The sequence below is a fragment of the Syngnathus typhle genome, linkage group LG20 (assembly GCF_033458585.1).
Source record: "Syngnathus typhle isolate RoL2023-S1 ecotype Sweden linkage group LG20, RoL_Styp_1.0, whole genome shotgun sequence".
Taxonomy (NCBI): domain Eukaryota; kingdom Metazoa; phylum Chordata; class Actinopteri; order Syngnathiformes; family Syngnathidae; genus Syngnathus; species Syngnathus typhle.
In genome coordinates this window covers 3,102,048-3,128,461 of record NC_083757.1, presented here as the reverse complement: position 1 = coordinate 3,128,461, position 26,414 = coordinate 3,102,048, and the positions used below count along the sequence as shown (strand labels likewise).

The 26,414-nt window shown below is 43.2% G+C and overlaps 5 protein-coding genes and 1 long non-coding RNA gene across 10 annotated transcripts; 4 read left to right on the top strand and 2 right to left on the bottom strand.

The window, feature by feature from the left end:
• The first annotated feature begins 226 nt into the window (after positions 1-226).
• On the top strand, positions 227-5,699 carry LOC133144174 (hyccin-like). Its single transcript, XM_061266673.1, has 8 exons — positions 227-264; positions 2,126-2,176; positions 2,742-2,848; positions 2,946-3,062; positions 3,226-3,313; positions 3,962-4,124; positions 4,395-4,735; positions 5,610-5,699. The coding sequence occupies exons 4-7, from the start codon at positions 3,007-3,009 to the stop codon at positions 4,694-4,696; spliced, it is 609 nt and encodes a 202-aa protein (XP_061122657.1). The 5' UTR covers positions 227-264; positions 2,126-2,176; positions 2,742-2,848; positions 2,946-3,006; the 3' UTR covers positions 4,697-4,735; positions 5,610-5,699.
• A 1,707-nt stretch (positions 5,700-7,406) lies between these two features.
• Positions 7,407-9,939, top strand: LOC133144180 (uncharacterized). Its single transcript, XR_009710609.1, has 2 exons — positions 7,407-7,656; positions 8,106-9,939. It is a non-coding gene; the product is annotated as an uncharacterized LOC133144180 (long non-coding RNA).
• Positions 9,940-10,479: 540 nt separating this feature from the next.
• On the bottom strand, positions 10,480-11,972 carry LOC133144943 (interleukin-6-like). The gene is made up of 5 exons (XM_061267999.1): positions 11,876-11,972; positions 11,320-11,519; positions 11,139-11,237; positions 10,869-11,012; positions 10,480-10,775 (listed from the first exon to the last, which is right to left on the bottom strand). The coding sequence occupies exons 1-5, from the start codon at positions 11,970-11,972 to the stop codon at positions 10,593-10,595; spliced, it is 723 nt and encodes a 240-aa protein (XP_061123983.1). The 3' UTR covers positions 10,480-10,592.
• Positions 11,973-12,231: 259 nt separating this feature from the next.
• LOC133144942 (lamin-A-like) lies at positions 12,232-14,695 on the bottom strand. Its single transcript, XM_061267998.1, is given in 7 exon segments — positions 12,232-12,261; positions 12,720-12,942; positions 13,014-13,513; positions 13,590-13,715; positions 13,776-13,811; positions 13,938-14,058; positions 14,358-14,695. Coding segments are annotated over 7 exon segments (1,374 nt in total).
• Positions 14,696-17,523: 2,828 nt separating this feature from the next.
• On the top strand, positions 17,524-21,330 carry LOC133144172 (protein FAM133-like). 2 transcript variants are annotated; one of them, XM_061266671.1, is made up of 11 exons: positions 17,524-17,757; positions 19,102-19,199; positions 19,395-19,473; positions 19,580-19,693; positions 19,774-19,800; positions 19,912-19,986; positions 20,147-20,245; positions 20,346-20,378; positions 20,450-20,521; positions 21,057-21,107; positions 21,203-21,330. In XM_061266671.1, exons 1-11 carry the CDS (start codon positions 17,725-17,727, stop codon positions 21,296-21,298), a joined length of 777 nt encoding a protein of 258 aa, XP_061122655.1. In that variant the 5' UTR covers positions 17,524-17,724; the 3' UTR covers positions 21,299-21,330. The 2 variants fall into 2 exon arrangements, with proteins under 2 accessions (XP_061122655.1, XP_061122654.1); XM_061266670.1 differs by having other exon boundaries at positions 20,343-20,378.
• Positions 21,331-21,831: 501 nt separating this feature from the next.
• LOC133144176 (progranulin-like) lies at positions 21,832-24,747 on the top strand. Of its 4 annotated transcripts, none has more exons than XM_061266679.1 (5): positions 21,832-21,981; positions 22,079-22,232; positions 22,300-22,482; positions 22,723-22,866; positions 23,117-24,747. In XM_061266679.1, the coding sequence occupies exons 2-5, from the start codon at positions 22,095-22,097 to the stop codon at positions 23,234-23,236; spliced, it is 585 nt and encodes a 194-aa protein (XP_061122663.1). In that variant the 5' UTR covers positions 21,832-21,981; positions 22,079-22,094; the 3' UTR covers positions 23,237-24,747. The 4 variants fall into 4 exon arrangements, with proteins under 4 accessions (XP_061122663.1, XP_061122664.1, XP_061122665.1 ...); XM_061266680.1 differs by having other exon boundaries at positions 21,838-21,977; XM_061266681.1 differs by having other exon boundaries at positions 21,868-21,981; positions 22,065-22,232.
• Positions 24,748-26,414: the final 1,667 nt, after the last annotated feature.

Genomic DNA, 26,414 nt, shown 5'->3' with positions numbered 1-26,414 from the left:
AGTTAGCCTTTATCATGTATTCAGGTTTTACATTTTAAGTTACATTTGTTTTATTTTACTTAATTTTATTGCACTATAGTGCAGTGCGGCACGATTCTTTTTTATCTTAACATGTAGTTTGCTCATGTGACCACACGGCGGCGCCGCTCACCCGCGACAAGCTCTGATCAACTTTATTTGGTTGATTCTTTGGAGAAATAACGTTTTCCCTTTTTTGCAGTCACGACAAACAGGAACCCGACGACATTGAGCAGTTACAGGAAGGTATGATATTTATTTCAAGCTGCTGCTAGAATATTCTAGAATATATGTTATGTTCTAATATTTAACATTATGTGACATATATGAACATGCAATACTTGACATGCCCAATTTTGGTTTGCTTTATTTACAGGAGAAGCAGAGGATCATGGATTCATTCTTTACCAACACCGTTTGTGTTGATATATATTTTGCTGGCCTGCTGATTTCAGCTCTCTCTATCCTTTTTCTCTTCTGTGGATGTTGAAATACATAAGAGAAATTGTATCTTGGCTCAGTTAAGCTCAAGCGGGCACTCTTCAATATTTAATCAACAGTGCATTTGTTTGAAGAGCGTTCTCTGAGTCGTGTGTGTGATAAAGTAAGACGTCTGACCATGTGTGTGTGCAGACGTTGAGTTTGTATGCAGGACAAGGGCTTGGGGGAGAGAGAAAAAAATAATGGGACTGCATACATACTGTATTAGTGTGTGTGTGTGTGTGTGTGTGTGTGTGTGTGTGTGTGTGTGTGTGTGTGTGTGTGTGTGTGTGTGTGTGTGTGTGTGTGTGTGTGTGTGTGTGTGTGTGTGTGTGTGTGTGTGTGTGTGTGTGTAGTGACAGTTTGGGGATGAAAGGCTTTCGCAACTCCTGGAGTAATTGGTTCACTCTTGCTCCCTGCTTGTCCCTCATGTTCCTTGTGTTCCCCATAATCCATCCTCCCTTTTCCTCCTAGCAGGTATTAGGCTAGGATCATCTATTATCAGCTTTATTTGCTGTGTGTGCATCTGGTGCTCTGTATGCACAAGTACCGGTGGCGGGTCTCAGAAGAATCCCACGGGCCCACCAAAGAGCAGCAGTTTATTTCGTCACTCTCCGCAGTCGGGAGAGGGGGGCATGTTTTTCTTCTCGGCAATCTAGTAAAGACAACATTAGAAGGCCTGTGAAAATGCTTGTGTTTTGTTCAAAGAAAGGAATTGGCCTTTGCTGTCTTATTATGGGGCATCTTTAGATGTCATCCTCATACATAATATATATAATATTGCAGTATATGTATATTTCCATAGAGCCTTAAAAAGCTTGCCTCTAATACACTCGAGGCTTTGGGGAAAAAAACAAACATGTTTTGATGGAGGATGTGAGAGTCTCTCAGTCTGCTCTCATCACTGCAGAAAATCAAATCTCTGATCGGCAAAGTGGATGCGAAGTCGCCGCTGTGATGTTTTCGACTTCCTCGTCTCTTCTAATGTTAACGGGTACATTGGTCCCTCTGTCTCCATCATGTTCTCTTTTTAATGAACGCAATTAAAACCATCCCTCCTCAGCTCACTTCACTCCCTCTCCGTCTGTCACGCTCATATCCGTGTCATGTATATTCATTGACTTTTTTTTTTTCAGATCCATGTGGAGTGATCAAATTGGATTTTTTTTTTCTATTTATTGTCAGTTGTGCATCCTTGATGCCATTGTATAACTTCTCAATCAGTTTTATGACCGGATTTTCATTTCAGTGTGCCAATAAAATCAGTTGCCGCCATAATAATCCCTAAAGATTAAGATCCTATTTCCTGGTATCATGGGTGTGCCCAGAGCTTTACAACATGGTGTGATGGTGATACATATTAAGAATTGTATTGGTCAGAGAGTAAAAGAGTGTCCTATTTCCTTGATTTTAGGTCAGATCGTCATCTTACGCACACACACCAAAAAAAAGCTGCCGTTTTGAGGAGTGAATCACAAAAGAGGCGGTTGTTGAGGTTATTGCATTGTAAACACTATGACTAATGTGTTGGAAAAACTGGTCTTTCTCAAATTGGAGTTGTGTTGACTCCGTTTGCACGTGCGTAACATCTCATAGCAGCGTGTGTGTTTGTTTCGTTTTTGAACAGCAATCACCTGACACAATCCCCGGACCAAGTGCTGGGCCGACGGTAAATAAGGTGAGGGCTTACACACACACACACACACACACACACATTCACACAGCGATGATGTCATGAGGTTTGTTTGGCCTCAATACAAGATGAGCTCAGTGCTCATTTTCACCTTGGGCCTCATTCTAGGCCATTTTTACAAATTGCAGCAACACAATGACCTGCAAGGTGAGTCCTTTTACAGACATATTGATTGAGCATTGCTAATCAATAAACAACGGTTTGTTTGGATAGCAATGGCAACACTGCAGCCGAGCGTCGTGTGACATCCGCCTGTTTGACTTTGACTCAATTCAGACATCGCTCGGCTGCGTCAAGCGGTATCGGCGATTCTGTTTTACAGCGACAAGAAAGCTTTTAAGCCCTGCTACGCGTAGCTAAAGTAAACATCCTGTTTTCTCGAAGGGTTCAATTTGAGTAGGACCTGATGAGATTTTTCACCAAATTTCAAATGTTTGATGTTTTCTTGCTCTTTTTTGTGTCTGGCATTTACTGACGTTTTGTTCCAAACTAGTTAGCCTTTGATTACATATGAAATCTTTTCAATTTTGTGTTTTTGCATGTGTCTCAGTCATGCTCCCAGAGTTTTCCCTGCGCTGGCCGTGCTGTGAGAAATGGTTTCCTTTCCCATGGACCGTACCCAGCTAAAGACAAGATACATTTGGCCAGAATCATACGGTACACTTTTTTTATTTTTATTTTATGTCGCTTTAAGGATTTTGCCCCAAGCAGTCGGCGAAAAATGATACGAAGATTGTTCTGGCCTATTCTCCAGAGTGTGTATATGCGGTTACCCGCGGCAACAGATACGGCGCTATAAAGGTATTAGCACACGGATGACGGTTACATCAGAGTTCTTGGTTCAGCTCCTCACAGGGATACACTACGCATTGTGAGTGTACACACAGACGATCAATTTTACGCTCTGTTTATGTTGGCGCACATTCCCTTGTCCGTTTACATTTTCTTTTATTTATTCAGATGTGTCACCATATTGCCTTTACCTGTCACAAACTGCCTGTGTCGAAATCTCTTTCTTCTACAAAATTCAATAGGTGTAACGGAGAAGCGGAACTCGGATCCAAAGCTTTGGATGACGTCCTGTATCGGGCCCAGCTCGAGTTGTTCCCGGAAGCGCTCTTGGTGAGTCCGGTCGTAAATCGTAATTGTTGTATATGTCGGGGGTCGGGGGGGGGGGGGGTGGGGGGGGGGGGTGGGGGGGGGGCGAGCACACGTGAAGCAAGCCGCACATGCTGGCCGGGATATTGGCATCATACGCGGAACACTATGCTGTATTGTGTCGCTCCGCGTGTCAGACTGCAAACTGTGCGTAATGCCGCTAGATTATTTACATGCTTTGCACTCTGCTCTGTTTAGCTGTAATCCTCGTAGGGGGAAGCAGATTGAACCTAAACTTGCAGTATTACTACACCAGTCAGGGTGCATTCCTCCACAATCGTGAAAAGACATGATTTTTAGCTAAAAAGAGCTTTGAAGTGAATGACACCCGAATGAAGTGGCCAGCAAGTGGACGTTCCCTCCATCATTGGAACAAAAGACATATTGTCCCGGGATTGTGCCCTTTTGGATTGTGCTGCTGCTTCTGCTGCTGCATGTTCCTTTTAAGGACGTGTAAATACTCGGTGGCCTCTAAGAATTTACACTTTCGCTTAGGAGAAATAGGATTAGCGTGTAGATTGTTTGTATTAGAGTCACATGTTGGCTGGACTTGTCAATAATGCTTTTCTGATGATTTTGAATGGCAAGGGACTATTGTGCGTATTTGATCAGGTGGGCAACGCCATCAAGTCGACGCAGCAGGGCGCGGCTCTGAAAAGCAACACCAAGGAGGGTGCACGTAGCATCCAGGTGGAGATCACACCCACCGCTTCCAGGATCTCTCGGAATGCTGTCACGTCGCTCTCTATCAGGGGCCACCGCTGGAAACGACACGGTGAGATGTCAGATGAGTGTGGGCAACCAGGATGAAACCTCTGGATGGATGGTTTCTGTCATTGTGATATTCATACATTTCCATCCAAATGTTCAACCGTTGCATATACTTTCATCATATTTTTTGTATTTTATTTGGATCTTTCTGTTATTGCTTTAATTCTGTTTTGTGTCTTTTGGGTCATGTGTGCCTGCACACATTGCCCATTTTTCATGTGTGTGCATGACATGGATGTTTGTGTGTTGTGCAAACCTTCCTGTGCCCGACCAGCAGAGTCCCAGGAGGTGAGTGTAGACAGTGAGGCCGCGCCGGGGGGCGTGGCCATCCCCGATATCAGTGTGACGGGCGTGAGCAGCGAGCGAATGCCCAACGGAGAATCCCTGCGAGCGCGCTCCGACGGCCGCACCTACCCGGACGGCGAAACTTTGGGAGGTGCCTCCGATGTCAGCCCGGAACCCCGAAGTCATGAGTCCAGCATGCGGGGGCAGGAGGTCAGGAGGCAGAAGTCTGTGAGGCGAATGCTGGAAAACGAGAGTTCCGGGTCGGCCTCCATAGGGAGGAGCCAGCACTAAGTTCTTCCTTCCCCTTGCCCCAATCCTGGGGTAACCTAGGTAACTGTCAGTGGGTGCGTCGTGGTCTGAAAAAAACCCTTGATGATTCTTCCCGCTTTTTAACCAACCCTTTTTTTCACCTTTTTGACTCACTCCGTCCCCCGTGGCTCAGACTTCCTCACAATCCGCCGTTATCATTCCTTCAACTCATGACAAAGCAAGCAAACAGTTCTCCTCACAGATTTATATTATTCACTGTCTATGACATCAAATGCAAATGTTGTGCCCCCTCGACAGCACTCCTGGGTTGCGCTTGGACACTTTTTATTAGACAGAAGCGGGACAAAGATATGCAGGTCTTCATTTAGCACAAACCTTTTCATGACTGATGAATCGGAGCATTGGATACAGTAACCTGCATTTCTGTTTCCCAGCTTTTCATTGTTGTTCTGTTCCACTACAAATTATTAGCGGCTTAGGATGCAGAAGGACTTGTGTGTGGTTTTTTTTTTTTTGAGTGACTAATTGAATGTCTTGCCTTCTTCACTTTCCCTTTGTGATGTTTCCTAGGCTCACACCCTCAACACTTTCCTCACCTGCCTCTTTTGGGACATTTCACTCCCTCACCGATACACCACATTAGAAAACATTTTGTTGGTGGTGGGAATCCAAAACAAAAGTCTTGGCAGCAGGTTGCGAGAAATCAATCCTCTCTCAGGCTGTGGTGATGGCGCCACCTGCTGGAAGACAGTCATACGTTTTCCCTGCAGCCCATGACTATTCAGTTTTAACCAAATCAGGCCAGTCAGTATCATGGCCCATTAATGTAGAAGATTTGGACTGAATGTAATGGGCTGGATGGCAAATGGGTTTTGTCCATTGGCCGCAGATTGACTGTTAACTAAGCTTGTCTCCCTTTGTGTGACCACCACAGACGCAGTGGATCTGGGTTCCCCGGATGAGCTGATGGATATTTCGGAGGCGGACGAAGGCGGGATGGCGCCTGACACAAACCCACCCACCATCATCATCAGCAACAGCGTGACCGCGTTAAATCTAAGGGCAAAGGCCATAAAGAAGTACCGTCTGGGCGGGCGCAGCAGCAAGGACAAAGAATCCAGCCCGCTCCCCATCGGTCGAGCGGCTAGCGAGAGCGTGGAGACGTCCGTCAAACGTCTCACGCTCACTTCGAGCCAGTCTGTGCCCAAAGCAGGAGCTCTCACCAGCTTGACACGCACGGCCAGCGCCGTGTTCTCTCGCTCTTTTGAGCAGGTAGCCGCCGGTACCACCCCGGCCCCTGGCAACCACACTGCCCCAGAATCTGGCACTTATTCATGCAGCCTGCAGGAGGAAGGGACGGCCTATTTAAACCACACGCAACGTTCGCCAAGTATCAGCGCGCACCTTGGCTCGGACCTTTGAAATGGTTTTATGATGAACCTTTGGATTTGATCCTGTGATTCTGCACCAGTAACCTGGAGCTGTAAGCCATGCCAACCACTAGGGACCACGAACATTTTTTTTTCTTTTCCTTCGCTCCCATGCTCCACTGCGGTGTTGTTCTTTCTGTGCCGGGGAGTTGAAGTCACTTTGCCGATTTCTTTGACTCATTCATTGTAAACCACTGCCACTGCCATGTCAGGAAGAAATTTACAAGCCTCTGACAATATATACATTTAAAGCTCATCACTAACCACTGTGTGTCAAAGTATTTGGAAATGAGTTGGCATGTGTTGCCTTTGCATGCCTTTTCCATACATTCACCTTTACCTTGACCCCCAATGGAAGGAGATGTGTGTGGGTGAGTGTTTTTCTTTTGTGTGTGTGTATAAAAGCTGTTGATTGAATGAAAGTTTAAACCTCCGGATTCAAAAAGAACAATTTTCTTTGCTCCTTCCTCATAGCAATACAAACCGTACCTTCAGTGTTTAGACGAATATATTTAAACCTAAACGACTTTGGTCTAATAACAGATATTTTTATGAAAGAAAAAAAAATCCACATTCTTCCCTAACAAATATGGAAATCGCAAGTGTTCCATTCTTAATATTTACAGTCAGTATTGTTCTGATGAGCAAGATGAAACTCAACATAATTAGTCCAATGATGTTTTTGACTCTGGTGAGAGGGCTATGAAGTATCAGGGTTTGCACTTGAGAGGCTAATTACATATTTATAAAGGAGTAACTCTCACAGGTACCAATCCCAAAAGAAGGTGTGTTACATATGTCTGTAAGAAAACCTGTGGATTATTTTAATACCTCATTTAGCCACCATGCCAGGTATTTGTAGTATTTCTGACGTCTCTTTCCTTTTCTTCCAAGTCAACCCACCTCCATCAAATCATCATGCTAACACAAAGGTCACCTCCATCCCCAGTGTAAACTGTCGTCTGTGTGCTATTAACGGTTTGGTGTACATAATTTGAAAGGACAATCGATGTGTTTCAGTATGTCAGTTTACAAATTGTGACTGCTTCTGCTTTTGCTGTACATCATATTGTTGTTCTTAAGATGTTTTTACTGGCCTTTTTATATGTCCGAGGATGTGCAGCTCATTGCTTCTGGAAATAAAGTGTTTCTTTTGACTCAAATTTGTCTTTGCTGACTGAAAACTACTATAACTATTAATGCAAAAAAAAAAAAAAGTAATTAACTCAACATGTAACGTCCTGGTAGTTTATTTTTTTGTTTAGATACAAAAATACTAAATAGAAAATGTACTGAAATACTGAACAGTAAAACACGCAGTTACCTCTTCCATCCACAAGACGGCGACACGAAGCTAGACTTCCTGTTTTTTTCTGTCATGGCTCATTTCCGCTTCCGTGTCCTTGGTTGCACTCTGTGGTATCACGCTGCAAAAGCATCCAGGAAAAATGGCAAAATTAAGTAAAGAGACCAAACAGCGGCTGCAGCAACTGTTCCAGTGTGGACAATTCGTCATCTGATGGGGATTTATTCCTACAGTGCTGTACTTGGGTTAGTATAAAAGGCGTGAAATATGTTAGTCGCTTTAAAACCCGCAGGTTGCAGCTAGTTAGCATTAGCGTGTTCACCCTTAACCTGATTTTGACTGTCCGGTAGTTCAAACGTTCTCGTTGTGACTCCTCATCCGGTCGAAAACTTTCCAATTGCCACATTGGAAACTTTTGTCATCACTTTGTTAATTCCATTCCCCTCATTTGGCCAGTTTGGAGATGTAATTGCTTGAAGGGTTGCACAATTGTGGTGTGTTCTCACTGCCAATAAATAAATCACTGAATGGAAGGCTGGGAAATAAATTTCCTGCTCGACTCAGATATTTTTTTCAGAACCTGACTGATGCTGTCTCAAGGCCAAAATAAAAGTTCATCAAATGCCACTCATACTTATTATATCCACCCCATGTTTATTTGTTCTCATATTTTTTTGTGTGTTTCGTTTAACAGGCTTCAAACGAGGAGCAGATCCAGGAATGCCGGAGCCTTCAGTCTTGACACATTGAAAACATTTCCCCCCAAAATTAACGAATCTCATGCCAAATAAATATTTGATGATGAGCTGTTAAACTGGTATCAAAGGGCAAATGGCCGGTGTTGCAATGCGTGCGTGTGGAAAGATACCACTGAATTGTTGGCATAATTCGAGTGAACTGCTGACAAGGGGCGACACTGATTTGCGTCATCCACTGCTTCTGTGTCAGCGTTTTCTCTCGTGTCTGTCTGTGCATTAAAACTGAGAGATTAGTGGAATTCAAGTCGACGTTGCAATGTGATCAACTGCAATTTTCAAAACCGCAAAGGCTGCAATTTGAAAAAGAAAACATGCGTATATTTATTTATTGAATGACTACCATTTCAGTCAAACTGTTTTCTAAGTTGTAATTGAGGTAGTGCCCTTTTTTTGTATTAACTCATGGTTCATTTACCTTTATTGTGGGCATAAGCATAACTGATTTATGTGTAATAGATGATTATTGTCATAAAGTTAATGTATCGCTTGTGTTTGGTAAATATGTAGAAAGAGAACCTTAAAAAAAATGGCAGATTAAGTCAAAAACAACAATGACATATGTATCGTTGGCTGTTTTTGCTTCGTTTCAGTTTACTTTGGGGTTGAAGAAGGATGACGTGCACCTGCGTCAACAACCTCCACCCGAAGACCACGACGAGTTGGCCACATGAAAGTCAATGTCAGTATATGAAGTGTCAATTTTGTCTGAGATATTTATTTGTTATTGTTACGACATTGTCTCGAAGTCTGTTCCATGTTTTTGTCAATAAATGTCTAACAGTAAAGCCCATAAGTGGCCTTACGATATTTCAGTTTTTCAAATATATATATACGATGTATTTGAATCTCATAAAAAGAGATTTGTCTAGTTCAATCTAATAAGTGAAATTCTCAAAAGACACCTGCCAAAGTGTTATAAATCAAGCAGTTCAATTCACAAGTAAGCAAATAGTTTTATTCATGTTTTAAAAATACATTCCGTTTAAAAAATAAATATAATTATCATGCCTTCAAGTATAAAAACAATAATATGTAATAAATATCTTCTTTAAATAATTCATACGAAGGTTTGCAATAAATAAGGTCTTAGATTCACAATGGCTTTTTTGAATGAGCAATAAATAGGTTATCTACAGAATAAAAAATAAAAAAAACTCAGTGCGTCATGCAAAAACAAATACATCCTCAATCCGTCAGTGGGTTACGACACGTCAGTGCAGATCCAAGAACTTCCTTAATTCACTTCATGTTTTGCCCAACATTTCCGACGGGCTTCCGTGGCGGACGTGACTACCGCAATAAACTAAACATGGCGAAGACCTTGGCATGTTTTCCCCTTCGCCGTTCTTTGCGCCTCAGCGCCCTCTCGCCGTCAACAATGAAGATGTAGAGCAGGGGTCCCCAAACTTTTTCCTGTGAGGGCCACATAACCTTTCCCTTCTCTGATGGCGGGCCGGTGTCAGTTTGTAACAGAAAAAGTGTGACGATCGTAGGGGAGCTTAAAAAATTTATTGTTTTCCAGAAAGCCACACATAACCAAATAACGGTTATTTAATAACCCTTTCCAGGTTCTTTACAGAAAAAAAGTCAGGAAACAGATAATAACACTATTAATGAAATAAATAATAACTAAATAACCCTCTCTGAGTTCTTCACAGAAAAAACAGGAAATAAATAATAACTAAATAACTCTCTCTGGGTTCTTCATAGAAAAAAAAAACATGGAACATTAACTTTATGTTGTGCCATGCACAATCTTAACAGATAAAAGTTCAGCTCAGTTGTCAGAGCAGAACCTCTCTGACACATATGAGCAGTCTCTTAAAGTTCTTGTGTTCCTTCCTTATAATCCTTTTGTAGGTTCCAGTAGGCTTGTAGACACTGCTGTCTTGTTTGTTAAAGTTTGATAGTGCGTCATAGTCTGGAGTAAAATTTGTTGTGGCAATTCTTAGGCGAGATCCGAGGTGTTGGTCCGTTTACCTCGATCTTTGACGGGTAGATGTTGACGTTCATGTGGCTGAACGTCACGTCGCGTACGTCGAGCCAAATTGGCCACTCTCTTTTAAACGCTCGGCACTGTGTTCACCCTGCTTTACTTGGGCGACATTTTAACGGAAGGATTCCAGGGGAAGGTTTGTGGGTGGCTTTAGCGCAAAACTGCATCTGAAAGCTCAGCGCGCAAATTACAAGAATGCTGTCGTCACAGCCCACGCTCTAAATTCGGGACTGATACAAATAGAGCGCGAGTGCGCCATGTCTATACACGCACTTGTGAGTGTGCACCGAGCTTTTTGACACGGCTTCCGGTAGTAAATGCGCAGGCGAGCGCTTCCCCATCTACTGGGGAAACGCAGTCATTGCAGGCAAAATGAGCAAAAAAAAATAGTTTAATAATACAATTTGTTCAGGGTTGGCGGGCCGTATTAAACGGTCCCGCGGGCCGTATCCGGCCCGCGGGCCGTAGTTTGGTGACCCCTGATGTAGAGCTTCCGCAGGATGTTGTGCGCCGTCATCTTTCTGTGGAAAGCATCGGGGTGGTACAGTGACCTCAATAGGCTCTCTTCCTCATTGCTACTCAGGCCTGTGACCTCTTCTGGTTTTCTCATCTGCCGGACAAGAGTAAGCAACACAATGTCAAAATAGGTATTATAGTAACAGCAAAATTCATTTCCTATCCCTAAATTGTCACACTGGCCAACCTTTTGTTTGATATTGTAGAGCAGGAGTTCAGAGTAGTGTTTGGCCTCAGACAGAATTTTACTGCCGGGATATTCCTTCTCCACGTGCTTGAGAAGAATTATGTAAGTGGACAGACCTTGGGCCAGCCTGTGCAGGCAAGCCTCCTGGAAAAAACAAATATCTATTCAATCTACGCATAAAAGTCAAGCCGATGCTAGCAAACAATTATGGAAAGTGTCAGTGTCTGTATTTTCTCCCACCTCTGGTGGTTTTCCATTTCTGGTTCTTACCTTGCTAAAGTTGGAGCTGGGGCAGTTTGCTGGAAACTGAGGTGCTTTGTAATGCTCCAGTAAATGAAAGTTGACATTGTTTTGGAATTCATCATCAAACTGAAATTGAAATTAGTCACAAGTCAGATACGTTTTACAGCCAGAAGAAGACAATGAAGGTGCTTTCTGAATTTCCACTTACAGCTTTCTGGTGTTCTTTAGCGGTACCCAGAACCGAGTCCCAAACATGAGCGGAGGTCAGCAGGTCAGAGGGCGCCGTTTCCTCCTCACTTGAGGTGTCGCTTGATGGCAAGACGGTGGTCGCTTCTGTCAACGGAGCGCCATTGGCTCGCAGTACTAGAAAAGCCACCAAGCCCACCGCGAGAATTTGCGTGTCTAATGTGGAAGCACAAGAAAATCATGAAAGAATGGCAAAAGAGGAAGAAAATTCAAGAAACATTCATCACTGACTTACACATGTTGGGCATGTTGCGTCGAGATTACTCTTGCCTTGACCGCCTGCTCTCGTGGAACATGTCTTGACTTCTCATTGCACAGCCGTTATATATTCTACTGACCGCAGGGATGTCCGAATACCTTCCGGTTTCAATTATATACTGGTGAAACCGATATTACACTCTTTTTTTTTTGGTCCCCCCGCACTTTCCTCTATCCCACGTTGACGAGACATAGTACACGATAGACATACAAGTAAACGACACAATATAAAAACAAGAAGTAGGAATGAGGCAGCAAACCCTCTGAGATGCCACCAGTACGGTAGGAGCGGGAAGCCGTGGATACGGAGCTGCCGTTGTTGGGCTTGTTCGGGGAGAATCCGCAGGAGCCGCACATAACTGTACCTCGCTGTCCCCGCAGGTGCTGTGGGCAACCGGCTGCGGAAACAACAAACTCTGAATCTTTTCAAATGATTGACCAGCAGTCAGGATTGCATTAGAAAATGCCCATTTAATTGTATTGTTATACGATATTTTTACAATGTGACCATGTCAAAAGTCAAAGTCTGCTTTATTCTCAATCCCTTCATATGTCAAGACACACAAAGAAACCAAAGTTCCGTTTCCTCTATTCCACGGTGGAAACGGAATTTCCATCATTTTTGATATAGGTGGTAGAGGTCTTCCTAGAAGATAAACGGACGTCAAAAGAGAAATATTGCTTCTTGTCGCTTGAAAGATGTGTCACCTCTCCGTTAGTGTTGATCAAGGTAGTGTGGACCTGGTCTCCGGTTCCCCAGTTGGCCTGTGTCTCCCAGACTAGATCAGAGGGAGGATTGTGGTTTCCGCCAGCACCAGCCGCCCAGATCTGATCACCATGTAAAAGTCATTGAAATATTGAGCACCTTGTATCTGAGATCTTCCAGATAAGATTGATTACCGTGACACTCAGGCCGGGCTTCAGGATGAATTCTGCGGGAAACTTGAATACGATGGGAGCAGAAGATCCAACCTGGTGCTTCACCTGCCAGTTCCCCAAATTCTGATCCTAATAGTTGAAGTTGATCTCAACAGGTTAGTCGTTACTGGAAAATGTGCAAATTTCGTAAGATGTGCGATGTTGCACTGTGACACATCCACTGACCTCATCTCCTATATTGCAGAGTCGGACATATTTGCCGTCCTGGTCCGCATCCAGGGTGAACTGACACCTAAGAGAGATGAGGAGAGTAAGAGGCACAGTGCTTCTGGCGAAGTTCAAAGCCTCGCTGTCAGTGTCGGGACGCTTCCTTTTCCCGCTGGCCGACGTGGTCGAGGAGCGACTTCCTGACATGCTTGTCGACGGTAGACTCTGGGAAAAGCGTGTCCTGCGGACAAACGTGGAGACATGAATTGCTATGACAGGAAAAGTTGTGGTAGGTTTGTAAGCCACACACACCTCTCCTGCCCGCTTTCAAGCACCTTCCTGTAGGCACTTATCTCCATATCCAGCGCTAGCTTGACATCCATTAGCTCCTGATACTCATCCAGTTGCTGCTGCATCCGCTCCCTCTCTGTAGACAGAGCCTCCTCCAGATCTTTCACGTTTGCATCACGGGCTGCAAGCTAGTGTCAACACAGACCTTTTAAACTTTTTGCAGCTGATACAGATTCTAAGGTCCAAATGATAAATGGTGAAATCGGTGACTGGCGAGCGCCTTCCAGCTGAACCCGACAGGCATAGTAGAAGGTAAAAAAGAGTTCAGGCGATATTTTCCAGCAATTTACCCTGGACTTGTAAGTCTTCTCAATCTCCTCTTTGTAGAGTTTGATTTGAAGTTCATGCTGGCTTCGCATCTCCATCAAGGCGTCGGCCCGTTTGGGTTCATAATCTTCCTGGCGGGCGTTTTCCAACTCCACCATGCGAGACTCATGCCGGCGTTTGACCTCGCGCAACTCCTACGTGAGACGTGAGAATGACTCAGCTTTATTTTCATTAATCAAATAAGCGAAAGTGATGATAATTGTGTCCGACCTCGGAATGCAGCTTCTTTTGAATCTCCAGCTCCTCTTTGAGGGTATTAATGCGACTCTCTCCTTCCACCCTCCTGAGAGCCTCATCCATCATCCCCTTTCGGCCATTGGCCAACCTGGTCTCGAGCTAAACGTGGCAACAACTTTAACACAATCATCACGGTAATTTAATCGTGATTTGATTCACCTCGGCAACCTGCGTCGCCAGATCTCGGTTTTCTGTCTCAAGGCGACGCTTTCCTTCTAACGCTCTCATCAAAGACGCGCCCTTGGAGTTCAGCAAGGCTTTAAGGCGACGCTTTTCTCCTAACGCTGTCGACAAAGACCCGACCCTGGAGTTCACCAAGGCTTCAAGGCGACGGTTTTTTCCTAACGCTGTCGCCAAAGACGCGTTCTTGGAGTTCAGCGAGGCTTCCAAATCTTTGAGCCTCTGCAGCGCTCCTGCCAGATCGGATTCTTTCTTCGTGTTCCTGAGATGACAGATGTACACATAAATATGAACTAAGATAAGTAGAAAGTGTAGCAGTGATAAAGTATGTAAACAGTGCAGGAAACAAAAACAGTATTAAACCCTCGACGCAGTCAAATGTGCTATTTATATTGATGTGCGACTATGGGATGGTTAACTGAAAGTCCAATTGAGCTGCAATTAGTCACGAGGAGGATTTTCCTTGGGGTGTGGCCCCAGCAGCAAAGCAATTATGTCAGCACTAATATCCAGTATCCATTTTGTTGTTGGCATATTTTTGATAAAATGGCCGGGCCTCACCTTTCTTTCAGCTCGTCGAATTCCATCCTCAGCTTGGTCAACTCCGGCTGCAGACGTGCACGCTCTGTGGCCTCCGAGTCCAGAGACGCACGGGCTTTCGCCAGCTCCGTCTCGTAAACGGCCTTCAGGCCAGTCAGCTGCCGGGACACCTCTGTTTCGGATTCAGTGATGCGCAAACGCAAGCCGGCGTTCTCCACTTCCCGGGAACGGGCGTTGTCGACGTAAACGACCAGAAGGTCGTTGAGCTTGCGGAGATCTTCCATTTCCTGGAGACGTGTGATGCGGTTGGGGGAGAGGGCAATGTTTGCATCTTGAGGAGTGTTTTCTGGGGTCGCCATCTCTCGAGCTTGCTTCTGCTGTTCCAGGAAAGACTCAGTATCATGCATTACACCAATGCCTGATTGCACTTATCAAAGAAACTTCATAGAGGTTTCTTCAAAGTCCAAAGGTTCCTTTGTAAATACACATAAAAAAAAAACCCTCACTCTTTGCAATGGTTCAAAGAAACTTTGCAACGGATGGATCCTAAGGGCGGCTTGGTGGGGCACTGGGTAGCACGTCCGCCTCACAGTTAGGTGGGTGCAAGTTCGATTCCACCTCTGGCCCTCCCTGTGTGGAGTTTGCATGTTCTCCCCGGGCCCGCGTGGGTTTTCTCTGGGCACTCCGGTTTCCTCCCACATCCCCAAAACATGCTTGGTAGGCCGATTGAAGACTCCAAATTGTCCCTAGGTGTGAGTGCGAGTGCAAATGGTTGTTTGTCTCTGTGTGCCCTGCGATTGGCTGGCATCCGGTTCAGGGTGTCCGCCGCCCACTGCCCGATGACGGCTGGGATAGGTTCCAGCACGGCTGCGACCCCCGTAGGGCAGCAAACGAGCAGGTGATCGAGCAAGCGTCTAATACGAGAGCATTGCGTTCGTATGGAGCGTGTTTGAAGTGAACAGCAGAGATGAAAGGAACAAGGCAAAGTGTTGTGAAATAAAATATTACCTGTAATACGCATTTTGTTACTTGCTGATTGAAACTGCAAATTAAACTGTGAATTGAAACTAATAGGAAGAAAACAACTCTCGCTCTTTATATAGCTGACGTGTCTTGCGCATCCGTTCTGCGCATCTGTAATGGCGGCCTCCGTATGACGTCCGGTCCGCGATGGAGATTAAAAAACAATATTTGACAATAATACACCATCAAGGATTGCACCATCGCATCAAACGATGTGTCGTCAATTATGAATTTTACTGACTAAGTGTGTTGGGCAGGATGGCTGAATGCGATGCGCGATTGACAACAAACAAGAAGAAAGGTGATTTCAAGTTTTATTTCGGGGGAGATTTGTCATGTCTCGTCCCCAGTTTTGCTATGTTTCTGTTCGCGTCGCCCCTCTCTTCCTGGGTCACCTCAATCGATGTAACGTGTTTTGTATTTAAGTCCTGTCTGCCCCTCGATCACCGTCGGATCATTGCATGTGTTACTGTCATGATGTGGTTTCTGTTCCTGTCTTTGGTAATGTCACCCTGTCTTTTTGTTCCACGACTTTGTCGGTCAGTCCTGTTGTTGGTTTTGTTGTACCATTACTTTCTCTAAAAAAATAAAAAATTAAATTTTTTTTGTACCCATGTATAATGCGCACCCCAGATTTTAGGACAATAAATTAGTTAAATTTTGCGCACTATACACGGAAAAAAACGGTATGTTAGTTTACTAAGTCTGTGTTTTGAGTTCCTCCAATGAACCCTGGTCCAAGTTGCATTTGGTCGCCCTGCTCCTTTCCACACTCCATCCGTGACAAGATTTTCTTCAAAAATTGTTGTACCATGATTTTCTTCAAAGAAAAAAAAAAAGAAAAAAAAAAAAAGAAATTAAAAAAAAATTGTACCCATGTATAATGCGCACCCCAGATTTTAGGACAATAAATTAGTTAAATTTTGCGCATTATACATGGAAAAAAACGGTAAATTGATTGGCATGGAAAATGAAGACCAAAAGATCCAGGGCCTCAGATTATTGGACAGGTCTCAGTTCGGATTCCAGTCTGGAATGGTCTCACCTCGCGAGGTGTACTACTACTGAACACGTAGGAATGAGGCAGCAAACCCTCTGAGATGCCACCAGTACGGTAGGAGCGGGAAGTCGTAGATACGGAGCTGCCGTTGTTGGGCTTGTTCGGGGAGAATCCGCAGGAGCCGCACGTAACTGTACCTCGCTGTCCCCGCAGGTGCTGTGAGCAACCGGCTGCGGAAACAACAAACTCTGAATCTTTTCATATGATTGACCAGCAGTCAGGATTGCATTAGAAAATGCCCATTTAATTGTATTGTTATACAATATTTTTACAATGTGACCATGTCAAAAGTCAAAGTCTGCTTTATTCTCAATCCCTTCATATGTCAAGACACACAAAGAAACCGAAATTCCGTTTCCTCTATCCCACGGTGGAAGCGGAATTTCCATCATCATCTTCCAAACGTGTGCCAGTGGCTTTGCTGATCCCCATTTCCTGGAAGAAAAACGGACGTCAAAAGAGAAATATTGCTTCTTGTCGCTTGAAAGATGTGTCACCTCTCCGTTGATCAAGGTAGTCTGGAACTGGTCTCCGATTCCCCAGTTGGCCTGTGTCTCCCAGACTAGATCAGAGGGAGGATTGTGGTTTCCGCCAGCATCAGCCGCCCAGATCTGATCAGCATGTAAAGGTCATTGAAATATTGAGCACCTTGTATCTGAGATCTTCCAGATAAGATTGATTCCCGTGACAGTCTGGCCGGCCTTCAGGCTGAACTCTGCGGGAAACTTGAATGCGATGGGAGCAGAAGATCCAACCTGGCGCTTCACCTGCCAGTTCCCCAAATTCTGATCCTAATAGTTGAAATTCATCTCAACAGGTTAGTCCAGGGGTGGGCAAACTACGACCCGCGGGGCACATCCGGCCCACGGGACCGTTTAATCCGTCCCGCCAACCCTGAATAAATTGTATTATTAAACCTTTTGTTTTGGTCATTTTGCCTGCAATGACTGCGTTTCCCCAGTAGATGGGGAAGCGCTCGCCTGCGCATTTACTGCCGGAAGCCGTGTCAGAAAGCTTGGTGCACACTCACAAATGCGTGTACGTACTCAGTAGTACGGACATGGCGCATTCGCGCTCTATTTGTATCAGTCCCGAATTTTAGAGCGTAGGCTGTGACGACAGCATTCTTGTAATTTGCGCGCTGAGCTTTCAGATGCAGTTTTGCGCTAAGCCACCCACAAACCTTCCCCTGGAATCCTTCCATTAAAATGAGTCGCCCAAGGAAAAGCAAGGTGGACACAGTGCCGAGTGTTTAAAAGAGAGTGGCCAATTTGGCTCGACGTACGCGACGTGACGTTCAGCCACATGAACGTCAACATCAACCCGTCACAGATCGAGGTAAACGGACCAACTCGTCGGATCTCTCCTAAGAATTGCCACAACAAATTTTACTCCAGACTATGACGCACTAGCAAAAACGGGACACCAACAACACTGTTCCCACTGAAAATGAACGGGAGGCTCTCAAGTTTATTGTAAAAAAATGCATTTTGAATATGATTTGTACACATAGCAGGGATTGAAACTAGCGATCATTCTCATTTTCAAACAATGCAGGATGCTCAAGGACATTGATGCACCACCTATTTGCGACTAATCTTAACCTGTAAAGTTCTTAAGGCTTACTTTAAGCAAGTGTTTCCCGTTTCCTCACCTCTGTTACCAGGTGTTTGCGAGTTAAAACTCTGCTCTGATTTTCAGATACCCCTCACCGTGTTGCTGTTTTGATTACTTTATTTGGATGTATGCTTTCACCGATTCTTCAAGATGATATATGTGGTCAGAATGTTTGCCGTTTGATGTGATCTCATGAGATAAACATCTTTCATTAATCTGACCTGCAGGCATTGAAGTGATGGAGATTGTTATTCATAATAACAGTGTCGTATTTTATGAGAATCACTGATAGCAGTTTTTTAGTGAATTATTTTTTTTTAATGCTGTTAATAAATGCATTTGTTTTCAAAAAACTTGTTTGGAATATCCATGCTTTACTACCTACTAAAGGCCAAGATCTTTTATGCAATGACCTTTACAGGTCGCTTATATGACTTCACACAACGCCTACGTCCATCTGCTCCTGGTCCGGCCCCAAATTTAGAACCCAGTTCGGCCCGCGAGTCAAAAAGTTTGCCCACCCCTGCCCTAGACTTTGATCAGTTAAACAGCATCCCATTTAAGTGAGTTTTTTTTAAAGGTGTTGTTAATTTCACGCCAAGACTGACAAATATGTACGTTGCATGTGCTTGATCGAGCTGCAGAAGGTTCGAATTTTGCTCACCATTTTGTATCGTTTGTTGCGCTGATGAGCCCTCAAAGCTAGCACGACTTAAATGCTCCATATAATCATACAGCGGATAGCGCCAATATCGATACTGAAAAGGTGTGGCTCTTAAAACAATCATATGGCTTGGGAATGTTGATTTTTGTTTGTTTGTATTTTGGTTTTAACAATGCGCCTGTCATGAAGCGTTTAAGGGATCCTCGATTTACGCGCTTTGAAGTTACGAACGTTTTTTATTTGGGTTCCTGTTTATGGCCAAGATGAGTTTTTCATCCAAATGTTTGCAGTAATTTACCACATTACTACTTTAATATGATTACAATTTTATCTGTGAGCATTGGTTCTTTTTACAGCCATGGGATTTGTTTAATGTGTGGTGGGTGTGTTTGACATTCCAGGCCTACGTAAATCCAATCGCTGCTGCTCGATCCAGGGGGCCGGTGCAGAACTCAGGACCGACCATACAGGATTATTTAGGCAGACCTCGACCGACATGGTGGGTAAAAGAAAATATTCCTTTATTTGTTCCACATGGGGAAGTTCCAGTATGGGACAGAAACGCTGCCTAGTGAATTATACAGTGAACCCATCTAGATGAAACAAAATTTCACTTGTGTTCCAAAAGTCAGCTACTCAATGATGGTATGGTACGACTGATACTTAATTGAATCATTTGCTGTGTCTTCATCAGGGAAGAGATAAAGGAGCAGCTGGAGAAGAAGAAGAAAGGCTCCCGAGCTTTGGCTGACTTTGAGGACAAGATGAACGAGGTGTGAAAACGAACAAAAAATATTTAAAGCAAGAAATGGTGAAATTCAGCATCTTGAATTTGAGATGTATGGTATCGGTCTCACGAAAATTCTTTCTTGGTCACAGAGATGGAAGAAAGAGCTGGCAAAGAACCGAGAAAAGCTGTTAGGTGCAAGCGAGAAGGACAAAGACAAAAAGGCTGGCGAGCGAGAAAAGGAGGAGAAGAAAGATAAGAAGGAGGTGCACTATAGATGCCACAATAAATAAGACCTCACTTAGAATCCTTGATCGCTCATGTTTGTCTTCTAATTTGTGTCCAGAAAAGGGAGAAGAAGAAATCCAGTAGGGTGAGGGGAGACCTCTAGTTTTCACTACTCTTCTTGTTGTGATATTTAGTCAAGTATAAGTCAAGTTCTCTCAAATCTAACGAACCCCGCTTTTATTGTGTTCTGCTCAAGCATTCTTCATCTTCTTCTTCCTCCTCATCGAGTTCTGATTCTTCCAGCAGGTCCTCCTCAGAATCGGAAGATGAGGTAAGGCACAACCATAGGCGTCGAAACTGTTCAATGGTGCCAGTAGGAAATATCATACACATGTCAGACCGATGCCTCAAAAAGAATCATTACAATTAAATGACATATCAGAAGTGCACTGTGACCTCATCTGAACTTCTCTGTGCGTGATCGTTTACAGCTCGATAAGAAGATTGTGAAGAAAAAGCGGAAAAGAAAGAAGTCGTCAGCCAAGAGAGCATCGGATGACTCGGATGCAGACTCGGATGCTGACAGAAAGGTTTTTCTTTCTTCCTTCCTTCCAATAACACAACTATGCCTTGGTTATATGAGAATAAGCGACTAACATTCACCCTGAATGCTCTTTTTGTCCCAAGAAGAAAAAGAAAAGAATCAAGGAAGAAGGCAATAAGGTGATTGAAAGCTTCTTCTAATGTTAAGTACATTCATCAGTAATATTAAGGTGCTAAATATTGTCGCCTAGGATGACAAAAGCCGTCGAAGGAGAATTAAAAGTGAGCCAAAGTCATCCGCTGAGTCAGATGGAGATGAAATGGTAAGCACTAAAAGTGTAACAGATTGTACATCCGGTCATTTCTGGTAATTCAATGTTGCTCCTTGGCCACAAGGGGGCAGTACAATAACATACATTCATACATACACTAGCTGTAATGAAACTCAAGACCATTACAATAAGTTTCAATGATTTTTTTTTAGGTAATATATATAATATATGCCTATGATTATTGTTGCACTTCTTGAAATATATGTTAATGGTTCACTGAATTATTGAGGCTAGTTCATTAGCACTTTTCTGATATTTTCCATTGCGTGTTAGCTTTAAGACTTACTATGTAAAAATGATGCTATGGTTAAATACACCATGTATAATACTCTTTATAAATCTTTATAAAAATAATTCATAATTCCAGGTATAACTGTAATAGTGGAAGACACATTACATTTGCAATTGCAGTCAGAATGTCCATTCTTGGGAAACATGTTTTGATTTTGTTTTGTTCTATGGGTGTATTGCAAGACTTCCCTTGTTTCCATGGTTTTCATTTTCTTTTATTTCCTCTTCCTCTCAGACAGACACCAAGAAGAAAAAGAGAAGCAGTGAAGAAAAAGAGAAAATCAGCGTAAGAATACATGATCAAAAGTTGTAGTGTATTAAAAATTGGTTGGTCTGTTTTAGCTGACAGAAAACAACAAAGGAAATGTCTTTTCGACATAGGACAAATCGAAGAAAAAGCGGAAAAAGAAGCACAAGAAGCACAACAGGAAAAAGAAAAGGAAGGCGGCATCTCAGTCAGACTCCGAGCTGGACTAGCTGTTCACTACACCTGGTATTGTTATTTCCCCCCCCCCCCCCCCGCCCCCCCCCCCCCCCCCCGCCCCACAAGATTCATCCAACTCAGATTTGGACAATTGCAGTGCTGTGCTGAGCTTGCGAAGCTTTGTAGAATCTGGTGCGTCTTCTTTTTGGGGGTGCTCGCGGAGTTGCCACCGCCCAAGTTTTTGGTGTGACTGAACTTTTCAGGAGTTATCTGCCTCCTTTGCATGTCGAGCTGAACGCTTGATGTCACGCCAGCCTCATATTGAAGTTGGATCTGTACGATAAAACGCGTCTCTGTTCAGTGCTGCACATCGGTGCACATGTACGAACTGGGATTCCATGAATAAAGTCATTGCGGTTACTTGCGGAAGACATTTTGAAGCTTTGTCTTTAGTAGTGCGACTACCTCCATTCATATTTTGCTTTCCTGTTCCACTGCATGTTTTATTTCCATTATTAATAAACTGCTAAACAGACAACCTAGGTATGGTAAAGCCAAAGTCCATTTGAAGAGTTGTGAACTGCATTTGTAGGCGGAGGCAGTGTGCAATCTCTTAAGTCACATGATGTAGTGGGTGTGATGTGAACGGTACTTGCAATGAAAGAGAAGTGAAATTTAATTTGACAAAGAGAAGAGTGCTGACTTAGATTCAGGAAGTTCTCTGGAACCTTTGTAAGTAAGTTGACGCATTTTCTGCTTGGCATATCTTGTCACTGAAATGTTGACCAAAGCTTTCGATTGGCTTTGCGGTGATTTTAGAATGCCTTTTGTAGTTGTCATTTACTCCAGATGTTGAGGCTCACTGTGTGCCTGGCATTCGGGGCCTTTGTGTCCTGTAACATCACGTGCCCTGACAAAAGCGTCTGTTCCGATCACACAACCTGCTGCCAGACTGAGCATGGGTACAGCTGCTGTGGATACCCCAATGTAAGTTTTGCACAGTATTTTGAAGTGTACTACCATTTTTGATTCTGTATTTCCTGGAATTCTCCAGGCTGTGTGCTGCCCAGACTTGTCCCATTGTTGCCCTCGAGGATTCCGCTGTGACTTGGCCTTCCAGCAGTGTGAGAAAGTCACTGAGTCGTGGATGGACTCTTCATTTCTGCTTAAAAAAGCTGCTGCGGAACCTTCCGTCACTCCACTTCAACCAATGTTATACACAAGTAACAATGAAAAGGTGAATTTTAAGTTATCGGCTGCCAATACCAGCCACTGATACTAAAAGCATCAAAATCAAATATTGCAGAAGTCCTCTTGCATCAGAAGTTTTCACATTTTCTTGTCATTGTGTTAAGGGAGATTTTATACATAATTGGTACTCGAGGTATCAATACTCTGTATCGATAGGTTCTCAAAATAGGTTCTCAAAGGGTGAATGCTCGTACTGGTGTAAAGTATTTTTTCAATCTTATTGCAGACACGTGTACCAGCTGTAGTAGATACCAGTGGTAGGGGTGAGTTTGGAGTCATTCGCTGCAGTTTGAAGTTTTTCTGCCCACAAGGCACATCATGCTGCAAAGGACTGTCAGCAGAGTCCTGGAATTGCTGTCCCTACCCACTGGTATGGATCTGGTGCTAACTTTCATTTTGTTCACAAATAGCCAGAAAATAAATATCTGGTGTTGGTCAAGAATAGCTGCTTGAGTGCTGATTCCCAGTTCCCCTCCAGTGCAGGAACTAGTGGACACAGCAAACATTGCAACCTGCTGTAGCTGAAAGACCATTCATAAACCTAATGATGAATGTATCTGTTGGAAATAGGTCCTGGAATCATTTTGTTCTAACAGCAGGCTGCCATTGGTGATTTTCAGGGCCAGTGTTGTGCGGATGGTCAGCACTGCTGTGAATATGGAAGCACATGCAACATCCACCCCTTATCATGTAGCCCATCTGCAGCATGGACCCAGGAAAATGCTGAAAATGGCCATTGACATCTTGTTTAGATTTTATTGCGTGGTCATTGTACTCTACTGTACATCAATTGTGATATAATTAAGCCCACGGTTTATGACAATACTCATGTACGATATACATATATTTTTTTTTTACTGATCTAAAAGTGTTTGTAACATATTTTTCTGGAGCACGATGCAACAATTCTGTGTACTAGTAGCCGTACAATATTTCCCCGGTCGTAATCCGAGAACTACCCCAATTCTTACTTTTATTTTGGAGGAATGAACGGAAATTATACGTCACTTCCGACAAATAGCTTTCTGTGATTGACGCAATGGTGTCGCAAAAACAGCTTCAAAAAGATTAGAATATTCGTTTATAATTCACATTTGGTTTTATTGTATGTAGAATTTAACAAATGGGAAAATGATAAATGTGCAGTACTGTATTTTTACTTTTCCAATTTTATGTAGAGACTGTTAATTAAGCATTTAATGAATTAAGAAATAATGTACTTTGAGTGTTTAACAGCGGCTGGTTATGGATTTGGTAATTGGCCCTGACTTGATTAATGTAATAAGCATAAAGTGGTGGCGACGTTGGTTGTAACGAGTTCCGCTTATTAAAAAAAAAAAAAAAAAAGTCAACTACAAACTCAGAAAATGTATCCAGTTTTCGTCTCATCCTGTGGAGTAGTGGTCAGTCCGTGGCCGGTGTTGTTCAAACGTTCTCGTTGTGACTCCTCATCCGGTCGAAAACTTTCCAATTGTCACATCGGAAATTGATGTCATCACTAATAAAGGGAAATGTACTTTCGGCAGTTTGCAAACACATTTGATTAAGGCTCCGTTAGACACATATAACCATATCAATATAATTTCTAGTAGTAGTGTGGTTGCTTAATAAGTGTAAAGGAATGTGCAGGCTACATGAATTTGTTTTCTTCAAAGTATTGTGGAACAGGAGGTCCGGAAAGGGAGCATATCTCAAGGCCGATGGGAACGCGAAAAACAACTCGTCTTTGTGGTCCAGACACCTGTGCTGAGCAGGGGAAAACCCAAACGAGGAGGAGATGACCACAGACCATCGACCAATCACCACACAATCTTTTGCATGTTTGAATATTCATATTGTGTTTCTTTAAAACTGGGCAACCCGGAAGAATGTGTCGTCTTTTCTGGTCACGAAGGCACACGAGTTTTTGTGTTAAGGACCCAAGACCCAGGCGCCTCAATTAGCTTGCTTTGTCAGGATTAAACAATTGGTAAATTCGGTCTGATTGATCTACTGGTCTTCTCTTTGACAGAACGAACTCGCAAAATTGTTAGGTGCGCCAGTGTGTGGATTGGAACATAGCAATTTTTGTGTTAAGTGTTGATCACAATTTGGAGTCAGATCAATAGCTAAAATCCGTATCCTAACACTTTGTTAATTCCATTCCCCTCATTTGGCAAGTTTGGAGATGTAATTGCTTGAAGGGTTGCACAATGGTGGTGTGTTCTCACTGCTAATAAATAAATCACTGAATGGAAGGCTGGGAAATAAATTTCCTGCTCGACTCAGATATTTCTTTCAGAACCTGACTGATGCTGTCTCAAGGCCAAAATAAAAGTTCATCAAATGCCACTCATACTTATTATATCCACCCCATGTTTATTTGTTCTCATATTTTTTGTGTGTTTCGTTTAACAGGCTTCAAACGAGGAGCAGATCCAGGAATGCAGGTGTTGTGCTTGATTTGGTTCCCCCGTGAGATTTTGTTTCCCCTGCCGCGGGAGCGCGCACGCCTTATTTGGAAAGCGAAAAACCGATGTCGTACGGCGTCGTACGGCGTCAGCACTACGTTGTTTTCAATAAAAACATGAATAACTCACGTTTGCGTCAGTCAATTTTAATTTTTATAAAGGATTATTCTCATTTGATGTCTTTAAATTTATCCGCGTTCTGCCATTGAAGCGGGGTGCGTTCAAAGACCAGTCGTACAGACGGAATACTCGTTCATTCACCAAAAAGCAACAATATAATTACGTGAGCTCTTTGCATAAGCCTCAATGCAAAGAAACTCCTCTTTTTGGGTACAGGCTACAAGGAGTATATATTACAAAGGAGACTTTATTCTTAATTGTGATCATCATTCATCCATCCATTTTATTTTATTACTCAGGTATTTTCAAAGCCAATTAATATTGTTGCATTTATTAATTTGCTTTAACATGACAGCGCAATATAATTAAAAGCTGACACGATAGCAATGTCAAACGTGTTCATTTAAGAAAAAGCCACACACGTTTTGTGATCAAATCTTTCATAACGAGAATGATTTGAGTGAATTGATTTGGATGAATAATTGAGAAGAAATCTCAGTTCTGAAGGCTCCTTTTGTCCCAAGCAAAGTGACAGATGGTGGGGAGGGGGGATAAAAATTGTAACAAGAACTCTATAAAAAAATGTCAAGTCGTGAGGATATGTTTACAGCAGTTTTTCTTCTGTCTTCCTGGGGGTCCTTTCAGGTTGTGTGGAAAATTTGAACAGGTTCCTTCATTCCTAGGCCAAATTACAGGGGGGGGGGACAAATCCTCACAGCTGCCCTGTGAGAATATGTTCCCCCCCCTTATTTTCAGAACGGTGAGTGCTGGACTCCAGCAGTTTTTTTTCTGTCTTCCTGGGGGTCCTTTCAGGTTATGTGGAAAATTTGAACAGGTTCCTTCATTCCTAGGCCAAATTACAGGGGGGAACAAATCCTCACAGCTGCCCTGTGAGAATATGTTCCCCCCCCTTATTTTGAGAACCGTGAGTGCTGGACTCCAGCAATTTTTTTTCTGTCTTCCTGGGGGTCCTTTCAGGTTATGTGGGAAATTTGAACAGGTTCCCTCATTCCTAGGCCAAATTACAGGGGGGGAACAAATCCTCACAGCTGCCCTGTGAGAATATGTTCCCCCCCCTTATTTTGAGAATACCTTCCGGTTTCAATTATATACTGATGAAACCGATATTACACTCTTTTTTTTTTTTTGGTGCATACAGCAGAATGTAATTACACAGAATGAAAAAAGACGAATTCAATCATTTTTAAAGAACAACAACTTTATTTCAATTATTTCAATTAAATTTAGGTCGGAGCAGATTTTATTTAAAAAAAAAGCCCATTTAATTGTATTGTTATAACATATTTTTATAATGTGACCATGTCAAAAGTCAAAGTCTGCTTGACAC

Coding starts and splice junctions, on each gene's coding strand:
- LOC133144174 (XM_061266673.1), top strand. CDS start 3,007: ATGACGGTTACATCAGAGTTCTTGGTTCAGCTCCTCACAGGGATACAC. Junction 3,063..3,225: donor ACAGGGATACACTACGCATT/GTGAGTGTACAC, acceptor AAAATTCAATAG/GTGTAACGGAGAAGCGGAAC. Junction 3,314..3,961: donor TGTTCCCGGAAGCGCTCTTG/GTGAGTCCGGTC, acceptor GTATTTGATCAG/GTGGGCAACGCCATCAAGTC.
- LOC133144943 (XM_061267999.1), bottom strand. CDS start 11,972: ATGTGCGGCTCCTGCGGATTCTCCCCGAACAAGCCCAACAACGGCAGC. Junction 11,520..11,875: donor TACTGGTGGCATCTCAGAGG/GTTTGCTGCCTC, acceptor CTTGTGCTTCCA/CATTAGACACGCAAATTCTC. Junction 11,013..11,138: donor CCAGCTCCAACTTTAGCAAG/GTAAGAACCAGA, acceptor TGTTTTTTCCAG/GAGGCTTGCCTGCACAGGCT.
- LOC133144172 (XM_061266670.1), top strand. CDS start 17,725: ATGAACGTCAACATCAACCCGTCACAGATCGAG. Junction 19,474..19,579: donor TTGAGGACAAGATGAACGAG/GTGTGAAAACGA, acceptor TCTTGGTCACAG/AGATGGAAGAAAGAGCTGGC. Junction 20,246..20,342: donor ACTCGGATGCTGACAGAAAG/GTTTTTCTTTCT, acceptor TTTTGTCCCAAG/AAGAAAAAGAAAAGAATCAA.
- LOC133144176 (XM_061266679.1), top strand. CDS start 22,095: ATGTTGAGGCTCACTGTGTGCCTGGCATTCGGGGCCTTTGTGTCCTGT. Junction 22,233..22,299: donor GCTGCTGTGGATACCCCAAT/GTAAGTTTTGCA, acceptor GGAATTCTCCAG/GCTGTGTGCTGCCCAGACTT. Junction 22,867..23,116: donor ATTGCTGTCCCTACCCACTG/GTATGGATCTGG, acceptor GGTGATTTTCAG/GGCCAGTGTTGTGCGGATGG.